Here is a 23090-nt window from a genome sequence, read left to right as displayed (position 1 = left end):
TTTCGGCACCGACAAGGGTCTGTAGGGAAGCAGGCGAAGCTTCAGATATTTGGAGCGTCCCGAGCCTTTTAGGGGCGTCGAGGAAGTGGGGGAGCCAGAGGCAAGCTGGCCACCGAAATCTGCAAGCAGCTGTATCTGAAAACCGTGAGATTTGCCAGGGTGGTTTTTTGCCAGCGGTGCTACAGCCGGGATGTGGGTGCAAAGAAAATAGTCGAAATGGAGTGGACAGAGGGGGTCTGAACCTCGTTTGATGTGTGCTTTCCCTTTTCTCTCCCCACAGGTTGGACAGGTCTTCCTGTATTTCCAGTGGTAAGTGGCACATTGTTGTTGTTGAGTCGTTTAGTCATGTCTGACTCTTCGTGACCCCCTGGACCAGAGCACGCCAGGCCTTCCTGTCTTCCACTGCCTCCTGCAGTTGGGTCAAACTCATGCTGGGAGCTTCAAGAACACTGTCCAACCATCTCGTTCTCTGTCGTCCCCTTCTCCTTGTGCCCTCCATCTTTCCCAACATCAGGGTCTTTTCCAGGGAGTCTTCTCTTCTCATTAGGTGGCCAAAGTCTTGGAGCCTCAGCTTCAGGATCTGTCCTTCCAGTGAGCACTCAGGGCTGATTTCCTTCAGAATGGAGAGGTTTGATCTTCTTGCAGTCCATGGGACTCTCAAGAGTCTCCTCCAGCACCAGAATTCAAAAGCATCAATTCTTCGGCGATCAGTCTTCTTTATGGTCCAGCTTTCACTTCCATACATCACTACTAGGAAAAGTGGCACATTACATAATAATAGTAATAATAATAATAATTTAAAAAAAAATATTTATACCCCAACCATCTGGCTGCGTTTCCACACTGGGCAGCTCCCAACAGAATATTAAAAACACAATAAAACATTAAACGTCCAGACTTTGGGTGTGGCGCTTCCTTCTTTCTCTGACCTGCTGGGGACGGCAGGCTGCAAATGACGTCCAGGCTGTGGCGTGTGTGTGTGTGTGTGTGTGTGTGTGTTGCATGTCCTCTGCTCTCAGCCTTCCGCTTTAAAAAAGAGGGGATTAAAGAGGACGGCAATTATGCAATTATTGTTTGCATAAACTGGGGGACGGAACGTGCACATCCAATCCTTGAGACAACGGATGGCTAAAATCTGGGACAGGGGGTGCCTGGTTAAGCTTTCCTACATGTTGAGGAGCAGAGAGGACGGACAGTGTCAGGGCTGCCGCCCAGTCCCAGCTCACATAGGACCAAGTCAGCCAGCGTTCAGTTTCAAAGAGTCTTTATTGGATTACAGGTTCCATTTCCAAACTGCAACGTGCAGCCCTACTTCTTCTAGGTCAGAACGACGAAGACCCGTCTGAGTCTCCGCCTCTAGCGCACCAGCTTAATACCCTAGCCTTGCTCCACCTCCTGCGCCTTTCCTTCCGTCTCTGGGTCCTCCTGCCCCCCTGGGTCTCTCCTTTCCTACTCTCTTCTGGCGCGGACCCCCCTGACCCTTCCGCCTCCTTGCGGCGGGCTTTGGGACTCGGTTCACTCTCTGGGCTGCTGGCTGCGCCAGCTTCCGTTACATTTGAACTTGGCGCGCGCGCCCAACTCTCCACTTTCCTCTTGATCGTTTCCTCGCTCCCCGAGGTGGGCGTGACTACTCCTGACTCATGCCCTCCCTCCTTCTGAAAGTCTCCGGAGCCCGATATCTGGTCCCCTTTCTCCCCGCTGCTCCCGGCTGGGAACGTGGGTCCCGATCTCCAACTGCTGCTTTCTGATCCCTCTCTGGACCCTTCTTCCTGGGGTGTCCCCCTGCTCTCCCCCCTTGCTCTGGCTGCTGGCGCTCCCTTCTGGGAATCCTCGGACTCGCTAGACAGGCTCGGTGATCTCGGGTCGTCATCCCCACTCATCCTTCCTTCGTATTCCTCCCCCTCGCTCTCTGTCTCCTCCCTTCTCTGCGTCTCTGCTCCTGAACCCCTGACATCCATCCCCCCCTCGAAGCCCCCCCTTCCCCCCTCCCCGCTTTCAGGGGTGGTTGGTGGGTGCTCCGTCATCACGGGAGTGAATGTCGGATACAGTTCGCTCCCCGTTGCTGGCCGCCACCTGAAGACCTCCGAGTCTTCCTCCCCGCGTTCGTCAACGGTGGTCTCCTCCGCCTCCATCTCGGTGCCGCCGTGCTCGAAACCAAGGTCCTCCCCGCAAACGTCCATGTCCGTCTCTGCGTCTGTCGCTGGACCTGGTGTCTCCTGCCACTTCCGGCGCCACTGCTCCTCTGGCCGATCGTCCCACCAATACGAGTTGTCGGACGCCGAACCCTCCGGTGACCCCTCTGGGGAACGTGTGCGCGGTGCGGGTTCCCCTTCCGAGTCGAAGCCATGGAACGTGCTGGAGGAAAGCGTGGGCGTGAACAACCAGTCGTCGAAGAAGCCCGCTGGCATAGGTCTGTGTGGGAAAAGGGCATGAAACTCATCCTTGAGCAGGGGTTCCTCCAAGGCGTAGTCCGGCACCCAGCTATTAGTACTGGCCCGGGTGCCCTCCCTTGCTAGTAGATATTCTACTCCGTCTTCCCCCCATCTGGAGTCCAAAATCTCCGTGACTTCGTTGATGGGGTCCTGCTGTGGCAATCTTCCCACCTCCGTCCGCTCCGGAGACTGACTCGGTGCCGTTCCTGGTTCCTGGAACCTGTGCGGTGCCCTGTAGGGAGTGAGCACCGACCTGTGGAACACCGGATGCATCCTGGAACCCTCTGGTAGCACCAGCCGGAAAGCCACCGGGTTGATCTGCGCTTCGACTCGGTATGGACCGAGTTGCTTGTGCCCTAGCTTCCTCTTGGCTAACGATCGGGTCGGCACCGCGTGGGCTGCCAACCAGACCCAGTCTCCCACTCGGATCTCCTCGCCAACTCGCCTGTGCTTGTCAGCTTGGACCTTGTATGCGTGCTTCGCCAGCTCCAGCTGCCGTCTGAGTTGATCGTGGACCTCTTGCAACTCAGATGCGAAAGCCTCCGCCGTCTGTGGTTCCCCTTCCCCCACTCTGTCCAGTCCCGGGAAGGTTCTGGGATTCCTCCCATTGTTGGCGAAGAACGGCGTCACCCCTGTGGATACGTGTTTCGTGTTGTTGTAGGCGAATTCGGCGAGCGGCAGGTAATCCACCCACGTCGCCGGCTGTTGATTGGCATAGCATCTCAGGTACTGCTGCATGATGGCATTGACCCTCTCCGCTTGCCCGTTGGTCTGCGGGTGCCTTGCCGATGTCAGGTTGATCTTGACGTTCAGGAAGCCCATCAGCTTTTGCCAGAAATTCGAGATGAACTGGCGTCCGCGGTCGGACAGTATAGACCGTGGCAGCCCGTGCACTTTGAACACGTGATCTATGAACAATTTGGCTGTTTGTTCTGCCGTGGCCACCTTCGCACACGGTATGAAATGTGCCATCTTGGTGAACAAGTCCACCACCACTAGTACAGCTGTCTTGCCTCTCGAGCTGGGTAGATCCGTGACAAAGTCCAGGGCCACCCTCTCCCATGGTTCAAACGGCGTTTGCAGCGGTTCCAGCAGTCCCGCCGGTGGTTTGTGCACCGGCTTGGCCCTCTGGCAGGTGTCGCACCTCGCGACGTAGTCCGCGACTTCCCCCCTCAGTCTGGGCCACCAAAAGTCTCTTGCGACCAATTCCACCGTTTTTTCTGTGCCAAAGTGCCCGGCCGTGGGTGCGTCGTGCAGCTGCTGCAGTACCCGGGCGCGAAGTTCGTCTCCCGGCACGTAGACGGCCCCTTTACGTAAGAGCAAGCCGTCTCGTATCTGGAACTCGTCGCCCTTCGCCGTGCCCTTGTGCACCTCTGCCATCTTCGCCTGCGCGAATGAGTCGTCCGTCAACGCCCTTCGCACCGCATCCAGGTCTACTGTGGCTGAAGCGCACGCCCACGCTGTTGGCGCGAAGATGTGCATGGCCGCCGCTGGCGTCGCCTCTTCGAGGTACTGCGGTTTTCGGGACAGGGCATCCGCCATGATGTTGGTGTCGCCCGGGACGTACTCAATTCGGAAATTGAAGTCAGCAAAGAACTCCGCCCAACGGATCTGCCTCTGGTTCAGGAACCGAGCCGTGCGCCAGTGCTCCAGATTCTTGTGGTCCGTGCAGACCTGCACCGTGTGCTTGGCGCCGATCAGGAAGTGCCTCCACGCCTTGAAAGCTGCATGAATGGCAAGCAGCTCCCTATCCCAGATGGTGTAGTTCTGCTCCGACTTGCTGAGCTTTCTGGAGTAGAACGCCCCCGGCCTCCAGACCCCCTGCGGGTCCTTCTGCAGCAGTACCGCTCCCACTGCTCTATCGGACGCGTCTGTCTCCACCCTCAGCGGTCTGCTGGGGTCGATATGCAGCAGTTGCTCTTCCGACGCGAAGAGACGCTTGAGTGTCTGAAAGGACCGCTCCGCCTGCTCCGTCCAGATGAATTTCTTTTTCTTGGAGCTTAGCGTGTCCGTAATAGCTGCCGTCTGCATCGCGAACCCCTTGATGAACTTGCGATAGAAATTGGCGAATCCGACAAACCTCTGGACCTCTTTCCGGTTGCGCGGGCTCTTCCAATCCAACACCGCACGAACCTTGGCGCTGTCCATGGCTAGCCCCTTGTCCGACAGCTTGTAACCCAAGAAATCCACCTCCGTCGTGTCGAACTGGCACTTCTCCAGTTTGGCGTACAGTCTATGCTGCTGCAGCCTCTTCAGCACCTCCCGAACGTCCTGGTCGTGTGCTTGCTGCGAGTCAGAGAATATCAGGATGTCATCCAGAAAGCAGACGCACTTCTTGTAGAGGAGTCCCGCCAACACGTGATGCATAAAAGCTTGAAAAACGTGGGAGCCATTTTGCAATCCAAAAGGCATAACTCTATATTCGTAGGTGCCCAGAGGCGTGAACATGGCTGTCTTCCACTCATCGCCCTCCCTCATACGGATGAGATTGTACGCTCCTCGCAGGTCCAACTTGGTGAACACGCGTCCCTTGCGCACCGTCGCCAGCAGGTCGTCAATCCTGGGCATAGGGAAATCGGAGGGCTTGGTCATTCTGTTTAAGAGGCGGTAATCCACGACCAATCTTTTTTGGGGCGTGTCCTTTTTCTTCATGAAGAAAACAGGACTGCCCCCTACTGCGCTGGACTCCCGGATGAAACCGCGCTGCAAATTGTGATCGATGAACTGTTTGAGTTCCTGTAGTTCGTCCTCAGACATGGAATATAGCTTCCCCTTCGGCAGCGTCGCCCCTGGCAGGAGGTCAATCTTGCAGTCATATTGCCTGTGCGGTGGTAGCTTGTCTGCCTCTTTCTCGCAGAAGACCTCCAGAAAGTCCGCGTATTTGTGGGGAACTGCTTGCAACGTTCCCAACTGCAGTTGTGAGTCCTCCTCCTCCCCCTCCTGCCTGGGCAGGATGCAGTGTTCTGCGCAGTAAGAGGAGCCGAAGATCAGCTGTCTCTGGTACCAAGCCAGCGTTGGACTGTGCCTGTCCAGCCAACTCATGCCCAACACAATGGGCGTGTCCGACAGTCGGGTGACATTAAAACTGATGACTTCCCTGTGGTTACCAAGTTGCATCACCATTGGTGGCGTCTGCTTCACCACCTGCCCCCCTAGCAACTCTCTGCCATCCACTGTGACGACTTGCAGGGGCAGAGTGGCAGGCAGCAGCTTTATAGCGTGCTGCTCCACAAAATCCTGTGCTATAAAGTCTGCGTTGCTTCCAGAATCCACAGAAAGCGGCACTTCGATGGTGACTCCATTGGGTAGCTGGAGAGACGCTGTGAGTTGCACTACTGGTTTGGGTGGGAGGGGGTCCGTGGGTTGCAATATCGCTGGGGACTGCTTCACTGATGCGTCTGGCTGGGCCCCAGTGCCTCTGTCTCCAGCCAGACATCGTCGTTTCCCTGCTGGGCTTCGCTGCATTGTGTGGCCACTTTCACCGTTGCGGAGGCTGCAGTGTGCTTGGAGCTCCTCTGGGGACACTCTTTCGCCAAGTGTTGAGGGCTCTCGCATATGTAACACTTCCTGGTCCCTCTAGGAGGTTTAGTCTTGACTGCTGTCGGTGCAGAGGCTCTGCTAGCTGACTGAGCCCTGGCGCCTCCCACTTCCATAGGTTCCACTCCCCCTCCTGGCGGAGGTGTGGATTGCGCACGCGCTGCTTCCCTTGGAACGAAAGAGAAACTTCTCGCTGCTTCGCGCCCTCCACGTCCTTCATCTCTGCACCATGGACGTTCTTCCAGCCTCACCCCCACAGTCAGCGCCCTTTGGACCACCTCCTGCGTGCTTCGGGGCCTCTCCCCCCTCGCAATTTCATCCTTCACAGCAGAGCTGAGACCCTCCCAGAACAGGTCCCTGACTGGGGGCGAGTCCCGGTCCCATTCCAATGCACTGACCAGCGCAAAAAAGCGGGCGTGGTACTGTCGGACGCTCGCCCTCCCTTGTTTCAGTCCATGAATCTCCCGTCGGGCAAGATCCACATCAATGGTAGACAAAAAACATGCATCCATCGCTTTGATAAAGGCATCTGCACTCTGAAGCGCCGGATCTTTATCCCTCCACAAATTGCGCAGCCACGCCTTCGCATCCCCATGCAAATGGGACAGTATAAACCCCACTTTCTCTTGCTCATCTCTAAAGTCTTTTGCCAGCAGTTGCAGTGCGCACATCACATCTGCTCGAAAGTTGGGGTACTGTTGTAAATTCCCATCGAAGTGAGCCACCAGCCCTCCTGCTCTCCGTGCCAACCCAACCCCCTCCGGTCTGGGTCCTGGCTGCCCATGCTTAACCCATGCTTCAAACCTGGCGTGGAGATCTCGGTAGGCGGCTGCCACATCCTCCTCCCTTTTCTTGGATGCCAGTACCTCCGCATTCAATTGGGTAACTGCCTGTTGCAGCGCTGAAACTTTCTCTGCTTCCGTCATCTTTGCCAACCGTCGTGAGCTTGCTCCCACACACCGATCCCCTCCTCCAGCTGCTTCTGTCTCCGCTGCGAGGTATCAGGTGTCAGAAGCTTGTGAGACGGGTCTTACTGTCAGGGCTGCCGCCCAGTCCCAGCTCACATAGGACCAAGTCAGCCAGCGTTCAGTTTCAAAGAGTCTTTATTGGATTACAGGTTCCATTTCCAAACTGCAACGTGCAGCCCTACTTCTTCTAGGTCAGAACGACGAAGACCCGTCTGAGTCTCCGCCTCTAGCGCACCAGCTTAATACCCTAGCCTTGCTCCACCTCCTGCGCCTTTCCTTCCGTCTCTGGGTCCTCCTGCCCCCCTGGGTCTCTCCTTTCCTACTCTCTTCTGGCGCGGACCCCCCTGACCCTTCCGCCTCCTTGCGGCGGGCTTTGGGACTCGGTTCACTCTCTGGGCTGCTGGCTGCGCCAGCTTCCGTTACATTTGAACTTGGCGCGCGCGCCCAACTCTCCACTTTCCTCTTGATCGTTTCCTCGCTCCCCGAGGTGGGCGTGACTACTCCTGACTCATGCCCTCCCTCCTTCTGAAAGTCTCCGGAGCCCGATATCTGGTCCCCTTTCTCCCCGCTGCTCCCGGCTGGGAACGTGGGTCCCGATCTCCAACTGCTGCTTTCTGATCCCTCTCTGGACCCTTCTTCCTGGGGTGTCCCCCTGCTCTCCCCCCTTGCTCTGGCTGCTGGCGCTCCCTTCTGGGAATCCTCGGACTCGCTAGACAGGCTCGGTGATCTCGGGTCGTCATCCCCACTCATCCTTCCTTCGTATTCCTCCCCCTCGCTCTCTGTCTCCTCCCTTCTCTGCGTCTCTGCTCCTGAACCCCTGACAGACAGCTTTGCAAAGTGGGCCGTGGCGTCGCTGTGCGTCAGGAGCTGAGCGGCAGGATGTAGCCCCTGGGCTCTGCGCCTCCTTGCTTCATCCTGCAAGCTTGCCGTCATTTGTTTGGAAGCAGAATCTGGCATTTTGGTGGTGAGGAGGACAGAATTTATATTTTTTAAAATTTTTCTGTTGTGAACCACCCTGAGATCAACGGTTATAGGGCGGTGTACAGGTTTAATAAGTACAGTAGTACCTTGGAAGTCAAACGGAATCTGTTCTGGAAGTCCGTTCGACTTTCCAAAACATTCGGGAACCAAGGCGCGCCTTCCAATCAGCTGTAGGAAGTTCCTGCAGCTGATTGGAAGCCACGTCGGATGTTTGGGTTCCCAAGAACGTTCAGGAACCGGAACAGTCACCTCTGGTTTTCGATTGTTTGGGAGCTGAAATGTTCGACTCCCAAGGCATTTGAAAACCAAGTCATGATTCTAATAAAATAATAATAATAATAATAAATAAAGAAATAAATTTTATTAAGTTTTACAATTTGATATCCAACACAATCATTATTGTCACAAAAATAATCTATAAATCCCTATCCCCCCCCCCCCCCGTGACTTCCCTCAAATTCTTCTTCTGGTTCTTTGAATATTTGTTTTATTTTACCTTAATTTTTTAATCTTTTAAATATTATCGTAATCTTACCATTTTTGTGCCGTATTTTTTCGTATTACATCTTACCCTTTATTATTTCCACATTATTACCTCTTAACTTTTATGCTTATTTTCTTAATTGTAAGTGTTTACTCAAACGCTGCTAGTGAGTCCACATCTTTACGATGTTTCTGTAAGTACAGTGGTGCCCCGCAAGACGAATGCCTCGCAAGACGGAAAACTCGCTACATGAAAGAGTTTTCCGTTTTGGAGGTGCTTCGCAAAACGAATCTCCTATGGGCTTGCTTCGCAAGACGACAATGTCTTGCGAGTTCCTGCGGGGTTTTTTTCCTCCTCCCCCCCCCCCCGTTTTCTAAGCCGCTAAGCCACTTATCAGCTGATCCGATAAGCCGCTAATAGCGCTAATCCGCTAATCCTTCAATGGGCTTGCTTCGTAAGACGAAAAAACCGCTAGACGAAGAGAATCACAGAACGGATTCTTTTCGCCTTGCGAGGCACCACTGTACAACATAAACGGTTCCCAGTCCTTTTTGCAGTCTCTATGGTCCTTGTCTCTTAGTTGTCCAGTTAGTTTTGCCATTTCAGCAGGGCTGTCTTTAGCAGATGCAGCGCCGGGGTGCAAATATCCACCCAGCGCCCCCAAATTACCACGGATAGTGTTGGGGTGCCCGTAGCTGCTCACTGCCAGCCATGGGGGGGTGGGCGCAACTCTCCCCCATGCTGCTGTGGAAGAGCGGTCCTCGCAGAGGCTTGGGAGGGAAGCTGCGTACCCGCCAGCTATATGGGTGGTGGGGGCACAGCTTCTATCCTAAGCCACTGCGGGGATCGCTCTCCTCCCGAGGAGGCTTGAAAGGGAAGCTGCACGCCTGCCAGCCTTATGGTTGGCAGGGCGCAGCTGGGGGGCATGCAGGGAAAGGGGAGCCCCCCGGCAAAGCCGTCCAGCTCCCCCACTCGCTGGGACACCCCTGAGAGGCCAGCACCCTGGTGCACTAAGCCCGGTGGGAAAGACGGCTCTGAATTTCCGCCTACTCCATCTGTTTTTCTTGCCATTCTTCTTTGGTTGGTACAGTGGACGCTCGAGTTGCGAACCTGATCCGTGCAGGATGCATGTTCGCAACCGCAGTGTCGGCAACCCGCAGTGGTTGAGATTCAGCGCTTCTGCGCATGCGAAAGCGCGATTTGGCACTTCTGCGCATGTGCAACCGCCCAAACCCAGAAGTAACCTGTTTCGGTACTTCTGGGTTTCGGCGCATCCGCAACCTGAAGCGTCTGCAACCCCTGGTATGACTGTATCTTGTTGTCTTTCCATTTTGGGGCTAGTAACATTCTAGCCGCCGTTGTGGTATACAGTGGTGCCTCGCAAGACGAAATTAATTCGTTCTGCAAGTTTTTTCGTCTTGCGAAGCACGGTTTCCCAAAGTCTTCAAAATCACCAAAGTCTTCAAAAACCTCAAAAAAGGCTACCACACCGCGTGCTATGAGTTGCTCCTCGAAGTCACCCTGGGTATTAAAGGAAACAAACTTGCAAGACGTTTTCGTTTTTTTCATTTTGCGAAGCAAGCCCATAGGGAAATTCGTCTTGCGAAGCAACTCAAAAAACGAGAAACTCTTTCGTCTTGCGAGTTTTTCGTCTTGCGAGGTACCACTGTACATAAATAGTCTTTTCCACTCTTTTGGCAAGACTTGGCCTGTAATACCTAGCAAAAAGGCTTCTAGTCTTTTAACAAAAGTTGTCCTAAACATTCTGTAATAAAATAACGAGACCCAGGCCTTGACCCTGTGTGTCTGTGTGAAGGGCGGCATCCCAGAGCGGGTGGCCTCCCCTGATTTCTCCTCCAATCTCCCCGTATCTTTCTCCCCCTCCCAGGGACAGCCTCCTGCTGGAGACGGGCTTCCTGGCGGTGCTGGTGGCCCCGCTTCACCTGCTCAAGTGGCGCACGACGGCCTGGCGGCCCCACGACGGAGTGACCTTTTGGCTGTTGCGCTGGCTGCTCTTCCGCCTCATGTTTGCCTCGGGGGTGGTGAAGCTGACCAGCCGCTGCCCCACCTGGTGGGGGCTCACAGGTCAGTGGGGAAATCACAGGCGAAGGAGTCGCGGCAGCAAAACGAAGAGGCAAGGCCTGGATTTGAGAGCCGTAGTGTTATAAAATCAGGAAGGGGTAGTAAACCTCAAACGGCTCTTGTTTGTGGGAATGTTAAGGCTAGTCAGAAAGGATATATTGAATACGGTAAGTATTAGCCTTCCTTCACTCACACTAGTGAAGTGATATAGGTGGAAGCTAGTTTGCAGATTCGTTTGAATTTCCTAGTTAAGATTATTTCCTTGTGTCCCCTTTAATCCCTCTTAAAATATACCTCTAATATGCTTAAGACTAACACAGGAACACCACAGGGATGCGTACTCAGTCCGCTCCTTTATATTCTCTACACATACGATTGTGTCGCTGCTCACCCTAGTAATAGGGTTGTCAAATTTGCAGATGACACAACTGTGATTGGACTCATCTCTGAAAGGGAGGGTGAAACGGACTATAGAGATGAGGTGGAGCGGCTGACAGAGTGGTGCAGAGCTAACAACTTGCTCATAAATACAAGGAAGACAAAGGAGCTTGTGGTGGACTTCAGGAGACAGAAGAGCAACGTCCAGCCACTTTTGATTGATGGGGTCTGTGTGGAGAGGGTAACAACGTTCAGATTTCTGGGCATTGAATTACAAGAGGATCTGTCCTGGAGTGTCAACACAAGGGGGCTTGTGAAGAAAGCGCAGCAGAGACTGTACTTTTTGAGAATACTAAGGAAAAACCATCTTCCGCAGAAACTGCTGCTTGCCTTCTATCACTGTGCCATTGAGAGCGTGCTCACTTATGGCTTATGTGTGTGGTACGGAAGCTGTACTACCCAGGACAGGATGGGGTTGTGCAGGGTTGTTAAGGCAGCAGAGAGCATTGTTGGCTGCCCACTCCACCTTAGAGCAGATTTATGCCACAAGGTGCCATAGGAAGGCACTGGACATAGTAAAAGATCCATCGCATCCTGGTCACTGTCTCTTCGAGCTCTTGCCGTCGGGACGGAGATACAGGTCGATGAAGACAAGAACGAGCCGTCTTAAGAACAGCTTCTTCTCCAGAGTGATCTCGGCCCTGAATGGGAAGCCCGGACTTTGAAAGTCATCTAATCTCCCTTGCTGTATTATATTGTATTGTTTAGTGTTTTTATGGAGCAGTCAAGTAATTTCGTTGTCCCCGAAGGGGGCAATGACAATAAAGATATTCTTATTCTTATTCTTATTCTTAAAAGAATAAAGACACGAGAGTCTTTCTGAGTAAGGTAACAAAAGGTTTGCTCACGTTTCAGTTCACGGTTTGATCCCTGAAAGTTAGGCTTCACTTAGTAGTTACAGAAAGAAACTGAGCTTCTCACGTGGAGACTGGACTCGTGTGCTGCTGGCTGAGAGCCGGCAGACAGCAAAATCACATTGTGATAAGAAAATGGTGGCAGGAGAGCAATCAGGCAGCAAAAGAACAGCTTAGTTTCAATCACTGAGCAGAAGTCAGAAGTCAGTGATGGATCAGAAACCAGGACAGGGCCCTGTTTCAATGTATTCACCTTCATCAGCTAATTTTTAAAGGGTTGTGTAAGTTTGAAGACTTTCGGATAAATGTATCCTGTTATTTTCTACGTTTCTCAGAGATGACAACTACGTGTGGGTAGATCAACATGTATCTTGAGCTTTTCTGTGCGTTTTCCATGAACTTACTGGTTTCTGATCCATAACTGACTTCTGACTTGCTCAGTGATTGAAACGAAGACCTTCACGTTGAATCTATGGACTAACCTGAACTTGTCTCTCCTCATAAACTCTTACCTCTAATTCTGTAACGAATTATTGTGTTATACATATCTTCATGAGTTTGTAATCTCTATTAGAGTTTGTAATCCTTGTCAGAATACATACTTTTGAATGGATCAGTTTTTGTTAAAACTGACTTTTGATTAGCGAGTAGGGACCACTCCCGCTATTGAAACTTACATTGGCCTGAGCTCCTGGTGTGCTTTTTTCTTGGTATATTTAATAACAAGAACTCCAGCTTATTTAACGTTAGCAAAAGAACAGCAACAAGAGAGAGTCAAAAACTAGAAATCAAGGCTGAGAAAATGCCTGCGTGACTCGGCTCTTCATGAAAGAGTCAGCCAGATCCATGTCCATCTCCCAGGTCACATGCCGTGAAACAGGATGTCCCCCTAATTGTGCCCATTCTAGGGAAAGAAGGAATGTTGCATTTGACTGGTCCAATGGATTACATCCCACATTGTGGCCAGAATGTTCGGTCAGAATCTCCTTTCTGAACCCCTCGTTCCGGATCCTTTTATGCATCCCATAACCACTTGTCTCCCCAGCTTTAACCTACCACTACGAGACCCAGTGCATTCCCACCCCAGCCTCGTGGTTCGCCCACCAGCTGCCCGTCTGGTTCCAGAAGTTCAGCGTGGTGGCCACTTACGTCATCGAGATAGCCATCCCAGCACTCTTCTTCGCTCCTCTGCGGCGCCTCCGCCTCTTTGCCTTCTACAGCCAGGTATCCACAGGCAACCTCATTCATTCATTCATTGAATTTATATACCGCTCTATACCCGGAGGTCTTGGGGCGCTTCACACAATACGGTGGTGCCCCGCAAGACGAATGCCTCGCAAGACGGAAAACTCGCTAGACGAAAGAGTTTTCCGTTTTCGAGGTGCTTCGCAAAACGAATTTCCTATGGGCTTGCTTCGCAAGGTGACAATGTCTTGCGAGTTCCTGCTGTTTTTTTCCCTCCCCCCCTTTTGCTAAGCCGCTTATCAGCTGATCCGATCAGCAGATAAGCCGCTGAAAGCCGCTAATAGTGCTAATCCGCTAATCCTTCAATGGGCTTGCTTCGCAAGACGAAAAAACCGCTAGACGAAGAGAATCACAGAACGGATTCTTTTCGTCTTGCGAGGCACCACTGTATATAAAATCAAAATAAGAACAATAGCCCAATAACAACCTCTCAAAACGGACCACTTTTTAAAAGGGCATAGGGTGTCAATCAGGTTTGATTAAAAAGGAATGTTTTTGCCTGGCGCCCAAAGGAGTACAGTGGACACTCAGGTTGCGAACGTGATCCGTGCTGGATGCACGTTCGCAACCCGCAGCGACACGTTTGCGCACACGCGGGTTGCGATTCTGCACATGTGCAAAGCGCCATTTAGCGCTTCTGTGCATGCGCGACCGCCGAAACCCAGAAGTAACCTGTGTCAGTACTTCTGGGTTTCGGCAGGTTCGTAACCCACAAAACGCAACCTGAAGCGTCTGTAACCCGAGGTATAACTGTATAATGAAGGTGCCAGGCGAACTTCCCTGGGGAGAGCATTCCATGCACAGGGAGCCACTGCAGAAAAGGCCCCGTTCTCGTGTTGCCACCCTCCGGACCTCTCAAGGAGGAAGCCTCAGAAAATGATCTCAGGGTCCAGGTGGGTTCATATGGAAAGAGGCGGTCCTTGAGGTCTTGCGGTCCTCAGCCATTTAAGGCTTCATAGGTCAAAACCAGCACTTTGAATTGGGCCCGGAAACTAATCAGTAGCCAGTGCAGTCAGACCAGGATCGGTGTAATACGCTCAAACTTTCAGCTGGGCTGTGGAGATTCTCTTGCAAATACATCTATTCTCGGCCCTGATAAATGCGCTTCTGTAGATATGATATAAAGGATTAAGTAAAAATGAATTGATGAAAGTGATGAAAGAGAGGACGTTAAACTATATTATTTTAAATTAAATTACTTAAATGAAAATAAGGTTGGAAGGATTTGCTGAAAAAATGATTTGAATTAGAATACAAAATTGGGAGGTGTGAGGAGGTCAAGGAAATAAGTAAAGGAAGAAAGTTATGTAAAGGTTTAATCTGTTCCTTTTTTAATTTATTTTTCTTTTTTCTTAATTGAATGTATTTTTATACCTTCTTTTTCTTTTTTCTGTTATTGTTGTACTCTTTTTTATATTTTGTATTGTTCTTTTTTCTTTTTGAAATCCTAAATTTTGAATAAATATTATATATATATATAAAAAAAGATAAATGCGCTTCTTTGTATAGACCCTGTCCCTGTCCGTTTGCATCTGGTCGTGGGATGGGTGGGTTCTCTTTTAAAACCTAGGTTTAAGATCATAACGACAGGTTTCCGAAACCCTTTCCAGGTCCTCCTGCAGCTCCTCATCATCGCCACGGGCAACTACAACTTCTTCAACCTTCTCACCATCGTGCTGAGCTTCTCCCTCCTGGATGACGAACATTTGGGGATGTGGCTGGGCCACGGCAGGAAGAAAACGGCAGCCGGTAAGCGGCTTTGGTCTCCGTGGCTCTGTAAAATGGGTCCAGGGCTAGCGACGGGGAGGGGCTGCATCATCTGATCCCCAGGTGGGTGCTGGTGTCCTCTGGGAGGTTGCCAAGAGGGAGGGGGCACTGGGGGTGCCGAGTTCAAGAATCTGGCATCACCAGATCAAGTCGTCGTCCCCCTCCAGTGTTGAATTAAGCCAAATAGTTTTCACTGGGTTTTGAATCAATGTGCATTTCATGGTTGCTTTTTCGAATGTTGTGTTACTATCTTTCTTGGTGGGCTTTGCGTTCCTTCACTGCGAGAAGTGAGGTTACAGGGAACCGGGCAGAGGGCCTTCTCGGTAGCGGCACCCACCCAACAGATGTCAAGGGGATGAGTAACTGTACAACCTTTAGAAGACGTCGGAAGGCAGCCCGGTATCAGGAAGCTTTTTAATGTTTAAAGTTTTTTTTAATGTTTAACAACAACAATTTATACCCAGCCACTCTGAGCGGCTCCCAACAGACTATTAAAAAATACAGCATTAAACATTAAAAGCTTCCCTAAACAGAGCTCCCTTCAGATGTCTTCTAAAAGTCAGATAGTTGTTTATCTCTTTGACATCTGGTGGGAGGGCGTTCCACAGGGTGGGTGCCACCACCGAGAAGTCCCTCTGCCTGGTTCCCTGTAACTTGGCTTCTCACAGGGAGGGAACCACCAGAAGGCCCTCGGAGCTGGACCTCAGTGTCCGGGCAGAACGATGGGGGTGGAGACGCTCCTCCAGGTCTACTGGGCTGAGGTCGTTTAAGGCTGTCAAGGTCAGCACCAACACTTTGAATTGTGCTCGGAAACGTCCCGGGAGCCAATGTAGAGTGACTGGGGCGGCTCAGTCAGATAGGCGGGGTACCAATAATAGAATCATCATAATCATCATCATTACAATATTCTAAGTAATGTTTTTTGTAGGGTAGGAGGTGCAGGGGATGAGTTTATCGAGTCAAGAGGGCCGGGCACCAAAAAGTATTTGGGAACCTTTTCAAAGTCTGACTCATGCTTCCATCGCCCCCTCCTTCCCTCCCGGGTAACTCTTAGCACCCCTTTAGGCGATGCCACTGCGGAGCAGCAATAAGACCACCTTAGCACAAATTCTGAGCAGTGAACTCCTTCCTATCTACAATAATGATGATGATGATTTATACCAGCCAATCTGAGCGGCTTCCAACAAAACACTAAAATACAATAGCCTATTAAACATTAAAAGCTTCCCTAAACAGGGCTGCCTTCAGATGTCTTCTAAAAGTCTGGTAGTTCTTCTCTTTGACATCTGGTGGGAGGGCGTTCCACAGGGCGGGTGCCACTACCAAGAAGACCCTCTGCCTGGTTCCCTGTAACCTCACTTCTTGCAGGGAGGGAACCGCCAGAAGGCCCTCGGAACTGGACCTCAGTGTCCGGGTAGAACGATGGGGGTGGAGACGCTCCTTCAGGTCTACTGGGCTGAGGCCATTTAGGGCTTTAAAGGTCAGCACCAACGCTTTGAATTCTGCTCGGAGCCATTCATTGGGAGCCAATGAAGGTCTTTCAAGACCGGTGTTATGTGGTCTCGGCGGCTGCTCCCAGTCCCCAGTCTATCTGCCACATTCTGGATTAGTTGTAGTTTCCGAATCACCTTCAAAGGTAGCCCCACGTAGAGCACATTGCAGGAGTCCAAGCGGGAGATAACTAGAGCATGCACCACTCTGGCAGACAGTTTTGTGGACAGGGAGGGTCTCATCCTGCGTACCAGATGGAGCTGGTAGACAGCACACCTGGTCCTTCAGGGGCACAGTTGCCCCATTCACGACCAGGGAGTCCTCCACACCCGCCCACCTCCTGTCCCCCAAACTTCTAGGAAGATAGATATTTTGAGTTCCCCCAGTGGGAGGTTGGGGCTGCTGCATCAGCCTTGAAACTCTCTTCCCTCAAAGCAGGTGAGAATTTTGAGTCGCTCTCTCCGCCCTCTCTGCCCAGTGACCCATCTAGGGGGGGGGGTGTCCACGGCCCCTCCATGCCCACCCCACCCTCCTCCATCCTTGCATTGCTCCATGTTGTCTCTTGTCCGCAGCTTGGCCTCCCAGCTTGGCGTCCGTCATGTCTCTTCTGTCCGAACTGGGCGCCTATGGCTTGCTGGTCTACTGGACGGCTCTTTACTTCGACCTGAAGGTCAACTGGGAGAAGAAGCTGATTGAGTCGAAGGCAGGTATGGAAACGTCAGAATACTCAGAACTTGCAAGGATGACGGGTAAATTCTAACCAGAAATTTAGTAAAGATTGGACAACGTTCAAAGAATATCTTAAAAAGTACTGTAATAACACAAATCTCCTGACAGATTTGGATTGAATCTTGAAGTTTGAGGAATTTATAAAGTAATTTTTTTTCTGATAATTAACCAAAATGAATAATAAAAAATGAAGTGCGTATAGACTAGTAAGGTATAAAAAGCACAATGAGGTGAATCGGAAGTTAAAGGGTATACAATGTCAAATGAGCTGGTGTTAGTCTGTTTATGGTGTTTTTTGTTACGTAAATTATTTTGTAATAAAGAATTTTTAAAAAGAAACGTCGGGGAGCAAGATGCTGCCATAATCGTGGCAGGATGAAAATAGAATATGCCAGTGCCAGATTTACGTATAAGCTAAACAAGCTATAGCTTACACTCCCACTCTTTTGGGGGCCCCCAAAAAATTTAAAGGGAAGAAAACCTGGATGTACATTTCCAAAATATAACATAAAAAACAAAAGGAAACCTACATACAACAAGAGTGTTTTGTGTTGCGTAGGATCCTAGGATGTAAGTAATGGGCCCTGCCTGCTCGCCTGCACCCTAAAATATCACTGGTTTGCTCCTTTCTATATACAGTGGTGCCCCACAAGACGAATGCCTCGCAAGACCGAAAACCCACTAGACGAAAGGGTTTTCCGTTTTGGAGGTGCTTCGCAAAACGGATTTCCTATGGGCTTGCTTAGCAAGACGACAATGCCTTGCGAGTTCCTGCGGGGGTTTTTTCCTTTCCCCCTCCTTTTTCTAAGCCGCTAAGCCGCTTCTCAGCTGATCCGATCAGCAGATAAGCCGCTAATCCGTCAATGGGCTTGCTTCGCAAGACGAAAAAACCGCTAGACGAAGAGAATCACAGAACAGATACTTTTCGTCTTGCGAGGCACCACTGTATAGGGTGCCTACATTCTGCATGGACTGGGTGCATAGCAACATGTGCAAATGGCTTGAGATACCTATTGGGTCCATAAATTACTATATAGCATATATTCCACACGAAAAACAGTGACAATTTGTTGTTGGCAAAGGACAGCTGGACATATCAAGGGCCCCTTTACCTTCAGTAGCTGAGGGATTCATCAAACCTAAATCCAGCCCTGAGAATATCCATATAAATCGTTGAGGGCTTTGCACTGCTTTTTTCCTATGGAAAGAATGTGTGGCTTTTGCCATCGATGACAATGAACAGTAACTTCAACAGAAGTCTAGTGTCCAGATCAAAGGGAGTAATGTTCCTGCTCTGTTCTGCCTTGGTCACCACAATTCTGGGCACCACAATTTAAGAAGGATGTTGACAAGCTGCAAGGTGGGCAGAGGAGGGCAACCAAAATGATCAAGGGTCTGGAAACCAAGCCTGATGATCTAAGGTCAAAATGTGCCAATTTGGGCACCAGGAAAATTTAATACCATAAAGGAAATTGTTCAATTCGTGGGAACATTCTTTCTTTCATAAAATGCGTACACTGCTTGATTGTATTTTTTTAATAATAAAAAACCCCTCAACATGGTTTACAAAAATGAGATAAAGCAATAAAATTACCACCCAGAAAAAAGAGCAACAATAATTTAATGCATTCCTGAAGTTAAAATAATGATAGGCCCAAAAACAGAGCTTGCACCAACTCTGTATACATCAGGAGAGGCTTGTCTGAACGAAAATGTTTTTAGGAGGCGCCGAAAAAAGTGAAGTGAAGCTGCTTGCCTGCTATCAATAGGCAGGGAGTTCCGCAGTGTAGATGCTGCCACATTCAAAAACTGAGTTCTTTTGAATGCGGAGCATGGGGATCTGCCTTGCATCGAGGAAGACGCCTGGTCCATCCAGCGCAGTACTACCGGACACAGGCTGGCAGCAGCTCAGCAAGGTTTCAGGCAAGGCCTGTGCTAGCCCTGCCTGGAGAGACCATCAGGGTCTGAACCTGGGACATTCTGCTTGCCAAGCTTAGCACTGAGCCAGGAATCTTTCTGAAAGGGTGCATCTGTGGTTCTGTTTTGGGGCCCCGTCTGTCTCGGGAGACACCATAGGGGTGCCTACTGTTCTCTGATTCTTAGTTTAAAGTTCACTGATTTGGGCTGGGGGCTTGTCACCCCTGCTCCTGGCTTTTTCACGTACGTGGACGACTTGTCTGTCTCTCTCCAGCTTTCACCTACCACGAGTTCATGCTGTGGTTGCGGATGGTGACCCTCCCTCTGGCGGCCATCGGACTTGCCTCTCTGGTCTGGGAGATCCTTCAGGCTGGGTACAGGTGAGTGCCTCACAGGTAAAGGGGGAAGCGGTGTCTTTTGGGGCCTCGGAAGTGTCCCTGCTGCTTTCTTTTCTTCCTTTTTTAAAAAATATTTTTTTATTACTTTTCCGTTTAAACGTATATAATCACATCATTCTTGTCCATTTCTTTGGCTCCCTAGAGCCTGTCAACTTCCTTCCCTCCCACCTCTTGGCTTTCAAAACTAACCTTTATATTATAGCATTTTACAGTGGTGCCTCGCAAGACGAACGCCTCGCAAAACGAAAAACTCGCAAGACGAAAGAGTTTTCCGTTTTTGAGTCGTTCCGCAAGACAAATTTCCCTATGGGCTTGCTTCGCAAGAAGAAAGCCCATAGGGAAATCTCCGGGGACCTCTTTTAAAATGCTGGCGGTCGGGAGCAAAGACTTTCGCCCACCGCCGACCTTCAGAAGAGGTCCTGGACCTCTTCTGAAGGCCGGCGGGGGTCAAAAGTCTTTGCTCCCCCCCGCCTGCCTTCCCAGGACAGCGGAGACTTCTCCGCTGTCCCGGGCGATCTTAAAATGCTTGTGGGCGGCAGCGAAGCCTTCGCTGCCACCCGCCAGCATTTTAAAATCGCCCCGGGACAGCGGAGGCTTTGCTGCCGCCCACCAGCATTTAAAATCGCCCCGGGACAGCGGGGGCTTTTAAAATGCTGGCGGGCGGCAGCAAAGCCCTCCTGTCCCCGGAGCTTGCGGGGCGGGAGGTGGGGAGAAGGGCTTTTCTTCCCACTGCCAGCCTTCAGAACAGCCTTCTGAAGGCTGGCGGTGGGAAGAAAAGCCCTTGTCCCCCCCCCCCCCCCCAGCCTTCAGAAGAGGTCGGGGGACAAACTGTCCCCGGACCTGGTCTGAAGGCGGTTTCCATAGGAATGCATTGATTGATTTTCAATGCATTCCTATGGGAAACCGTGCTTCGCAAGACGAAAAACTCGCAAGAAGAAAAAACTTGCGGAACGAATTAATTTCGTCTTGCGAGGCACCACTGTATATATTTTTCAGTTCTAATGTACAGTGGTACCTCTGGTTGCGAACGGGATCCGTTCCGGAGGCCCATTCACAACATGAAAAGCCCAAAACCTGAAGTGCCGTATCTGTGCAGGTGCATAGCACGATTTGGCGCTTCTGCGTATGCGCGAGCGGCAAGACCCAGAAGTAACCCTTTATGGTACTTCCGGGTCGCCACGGGACGTAACCTGAAAAACCGTGAAGTGCACTTAACATGAGGTATGACTGTAACTCTTTACTAAATACCTCAAAATTTAAAAACAACCCCCAGAACAGCCATTTAACATGAATTTTACTATCTAATGAGACCACTGATCCATAAAGTGAAAGCAATAATCAATGTACACAATCAGTAGCTGAACTGGCTTCTACACAGTCACAAAAAGAAAAAAAAAAGCCACAAGAACGCAAAATAAATAGCAAAAACAGACACACCGCATCATAATACTCAAAACGGAAGCATAACGCTCAAAACGGAGCATGTTCGGCTTCTGAAAAAAGTTCACAAAACGGAACACTTCTGGGTTTGCAGTGTGTGGGTTCCAAGTTGTTTGAGTACCAAGGCGTTTGAGAACCAAGGTAGCACTGTATATAGAATTAGCAAACACGACAGAAAAGGCCAGGGACCGGTCGATCCAAAAGTATAACAAAGAGTGGGACATCTGTAGACTATATATTTAAAAGAACATTGTCCCCACATCAAATCCTTAATATGCTTTGATTAACTCTTGTAATAACACAAGTTTAAAAGGAATACAAACAACATTTAGTATTGGTTAAGTTTACTAAAAAAACAACAGATGCAGTTAACAAGGAAATAAAGGAGGCAGAGGAAGTCGTCAGGTGGAGAAGAAAGTTGCTTTATTCTTTCCTTTTTCAGTTATATATTGTCCTTTTTTGTATTGGTGGTGGTTTGTTCGCAACGCTTTTGTGTTTTGGTGTTTCGAGGTGATTGGATGTATTGTTTATAAACGAATAAAAACTGAACTGTAAAATAAAATAAGAGATGGCAGAAGTTAATTTGCTGCCCTCTTTATTTGCCCTCTTTCTCTCTCCCCCCCCCCCCCATAGGAGTGCTTGCACCCGTGGCTTTTTCTGGAAGCTCTGGAGCGCCACCCAGTGGGCCATCTTCGCCACTGCGGCTCTCGGGATGTTTACCATCAGCCTGGTGAGTAAATCAGGCGACAGCTTGGGGAAAGGGATGACGTCTTGCGTGGGCCTCGAAAGCTGCCAAATGTGCCAACTCAGAAATAAGAAAAATGGCACCTTTGAACGATGGCAGGGGAAAGAGAAGTGGGAGGGAGGGGTGCTTTTCGTATAAATATGAACCTTGCATCTCACTGTGGAATGAATATATTGTCCTGTTGTTTCCTTTTGAAGCAAATTGGGGGAAAGCAAAGCCCCCCTAACAGTTGCTCTCACTTGGAAAGGGATCCCTAGTGGTGGGGAGTCCTGGTGTTATAGGAATTCTAAGGTCTTATATATATGAAAGGGGACGTGGGTGGCGCTGTGGGTTAAACCCCTGAGCCTAGGACTTGCCGATCAGAAGGTCGACGGTTCGAATCCCCGCGACGGGGTGAGCTCCCATTGCTTGGTCCCTGCTCCTGCCAACCTAGCAGTTTGAAAGCACATCAAAGAGCAAGTAGATAAATAGGTACCGCTCTGGCGGGAAGGTAAACGGCATTTCCGTGTGCTGCTCTGGTTCGCCAGAAGCGGCTTAGTCATGCTGGCCACATGACCCAGAAGCTGTACGCCGGCTCCCTCGGCCAATAAAGCGAGATGAGCGCCAAAACCCAAGTCGGCCACGACTGGACCTAATGGTCAGGGGTCCCTTTACATTTACATATATGAAATAAATGTTCATAAATGTACAAGGCAAACACATACATAAGTATATAAACCGTGTCTCTGAAATAGTACAGGAGAACAATCCTGAAGCCATTTTGACTCTCCCAATTTGACCTCAAAGATTTTTCTGCCAGGAGGAAGGAAATGGGGAAAGCTTTCCAATTGTCTTTGGACTGTAGGGGCTGCTTACACCTCCCTGTGAATACAGTCTGGCAAGTATCTGTTAAGCTGAGCACACTATCAACGTGCGTAAGAGATTCAGGAACTAAGTATTTACCGTGGTGCCCCGCAAGACGAATGCCTCGCTAGACGAAAGAGTTTTCCATTTTGGAGGTGCTTTGCAAAACGAATCTCCTATGGGCTTGCTTCGCAAGACGAAAATGTCTTGCGAGTTCCTGCTGGTTTTTTCCCCTTCCCTCCCTTTTTCTAAGCCGCTAAGCCGCTAATCCGTCAATGGGCTTGCTTCACAAGATGAAAAAACCACTAGACGAAGAGAATCACAGAACGGATTCTTTTCGTCTTGCGAGGCACCACTGTACCATCTCCAAGGAATGGCCAGGCTACCCAGAAAAGACAATCGGATAATAAGGCATTATCAGGTATCCTGGCAAATAGGAGAGAGGCAACACACTCAAATTTCTGCTGGGGACCACCTCTTTCTGTGATGCATGTATGATGTTTTTGGGGGTGGTCTTGAGCTACAGGGGAGGCAATTTCAAAAGTCTATATAAGGGCTTGCACACCAATGTTCTGGATTCCTCCTTTCCCTCCCTGCGTGGGGTGAGCCGGGGGACCCTGTTGCAACAGTTTAATAAAGATCATTATTATTAAATTTTATTTATGCCCCACCCTCCCCAGCCAAGACTGGGCTCAGGGCAGCTAACACTGGTATAAAAACAATTGATTGAAATACAACT

General features: G+C 50.4%; 1 protein-coding gene across 1 annotated transcript in view; it reads left to right on the top strand.

The window, feature by feature from the left end:
* Positions 1–23090, top strand: part of LMF2 (lipase maturation factor 2) — a 40681-nt gene that overhangs the window by 9804 nt on the left and 7787 nt on the right. The window contains exons 3-9 of the mRNA XM_083461163.1: positions 281–309; positions 10291–10487; positions 12822–13000; positions 14632–14770; positions 16852–16986; positions 19200–19305; positions 21397–21493. Coding sequence (XP_083317289.1) covers positions 281–309; positions 10291–10487; positions 12822–13000; positions 14632–14770; positions 16852–16986; positions 19200–19305; positions 21397–21493 — 882 coding nt within the window. The remainder of the gene's footprint in view (positions 1–280; positions 310–10290; positions 10488–12821; positions 13001–14631; positions 14771–16851; positions 16987–19199; positions 19306–21396; positions 21494–23090) is intronic.

Source organism: Podarcis liolepis, assembly GCF_965112155.1.
Source record: "Podarcis liolepis genome assembly, chromosome: 10".
NCBI lineage: Eukaryota > Metazoa > Chordata > Lepidosauria > Squamata > Lacertidae > Podarcis > Podarcis liolepis.
This window is presented reverse-complemented; position numbering and strand designations above follow the sequence as displayed.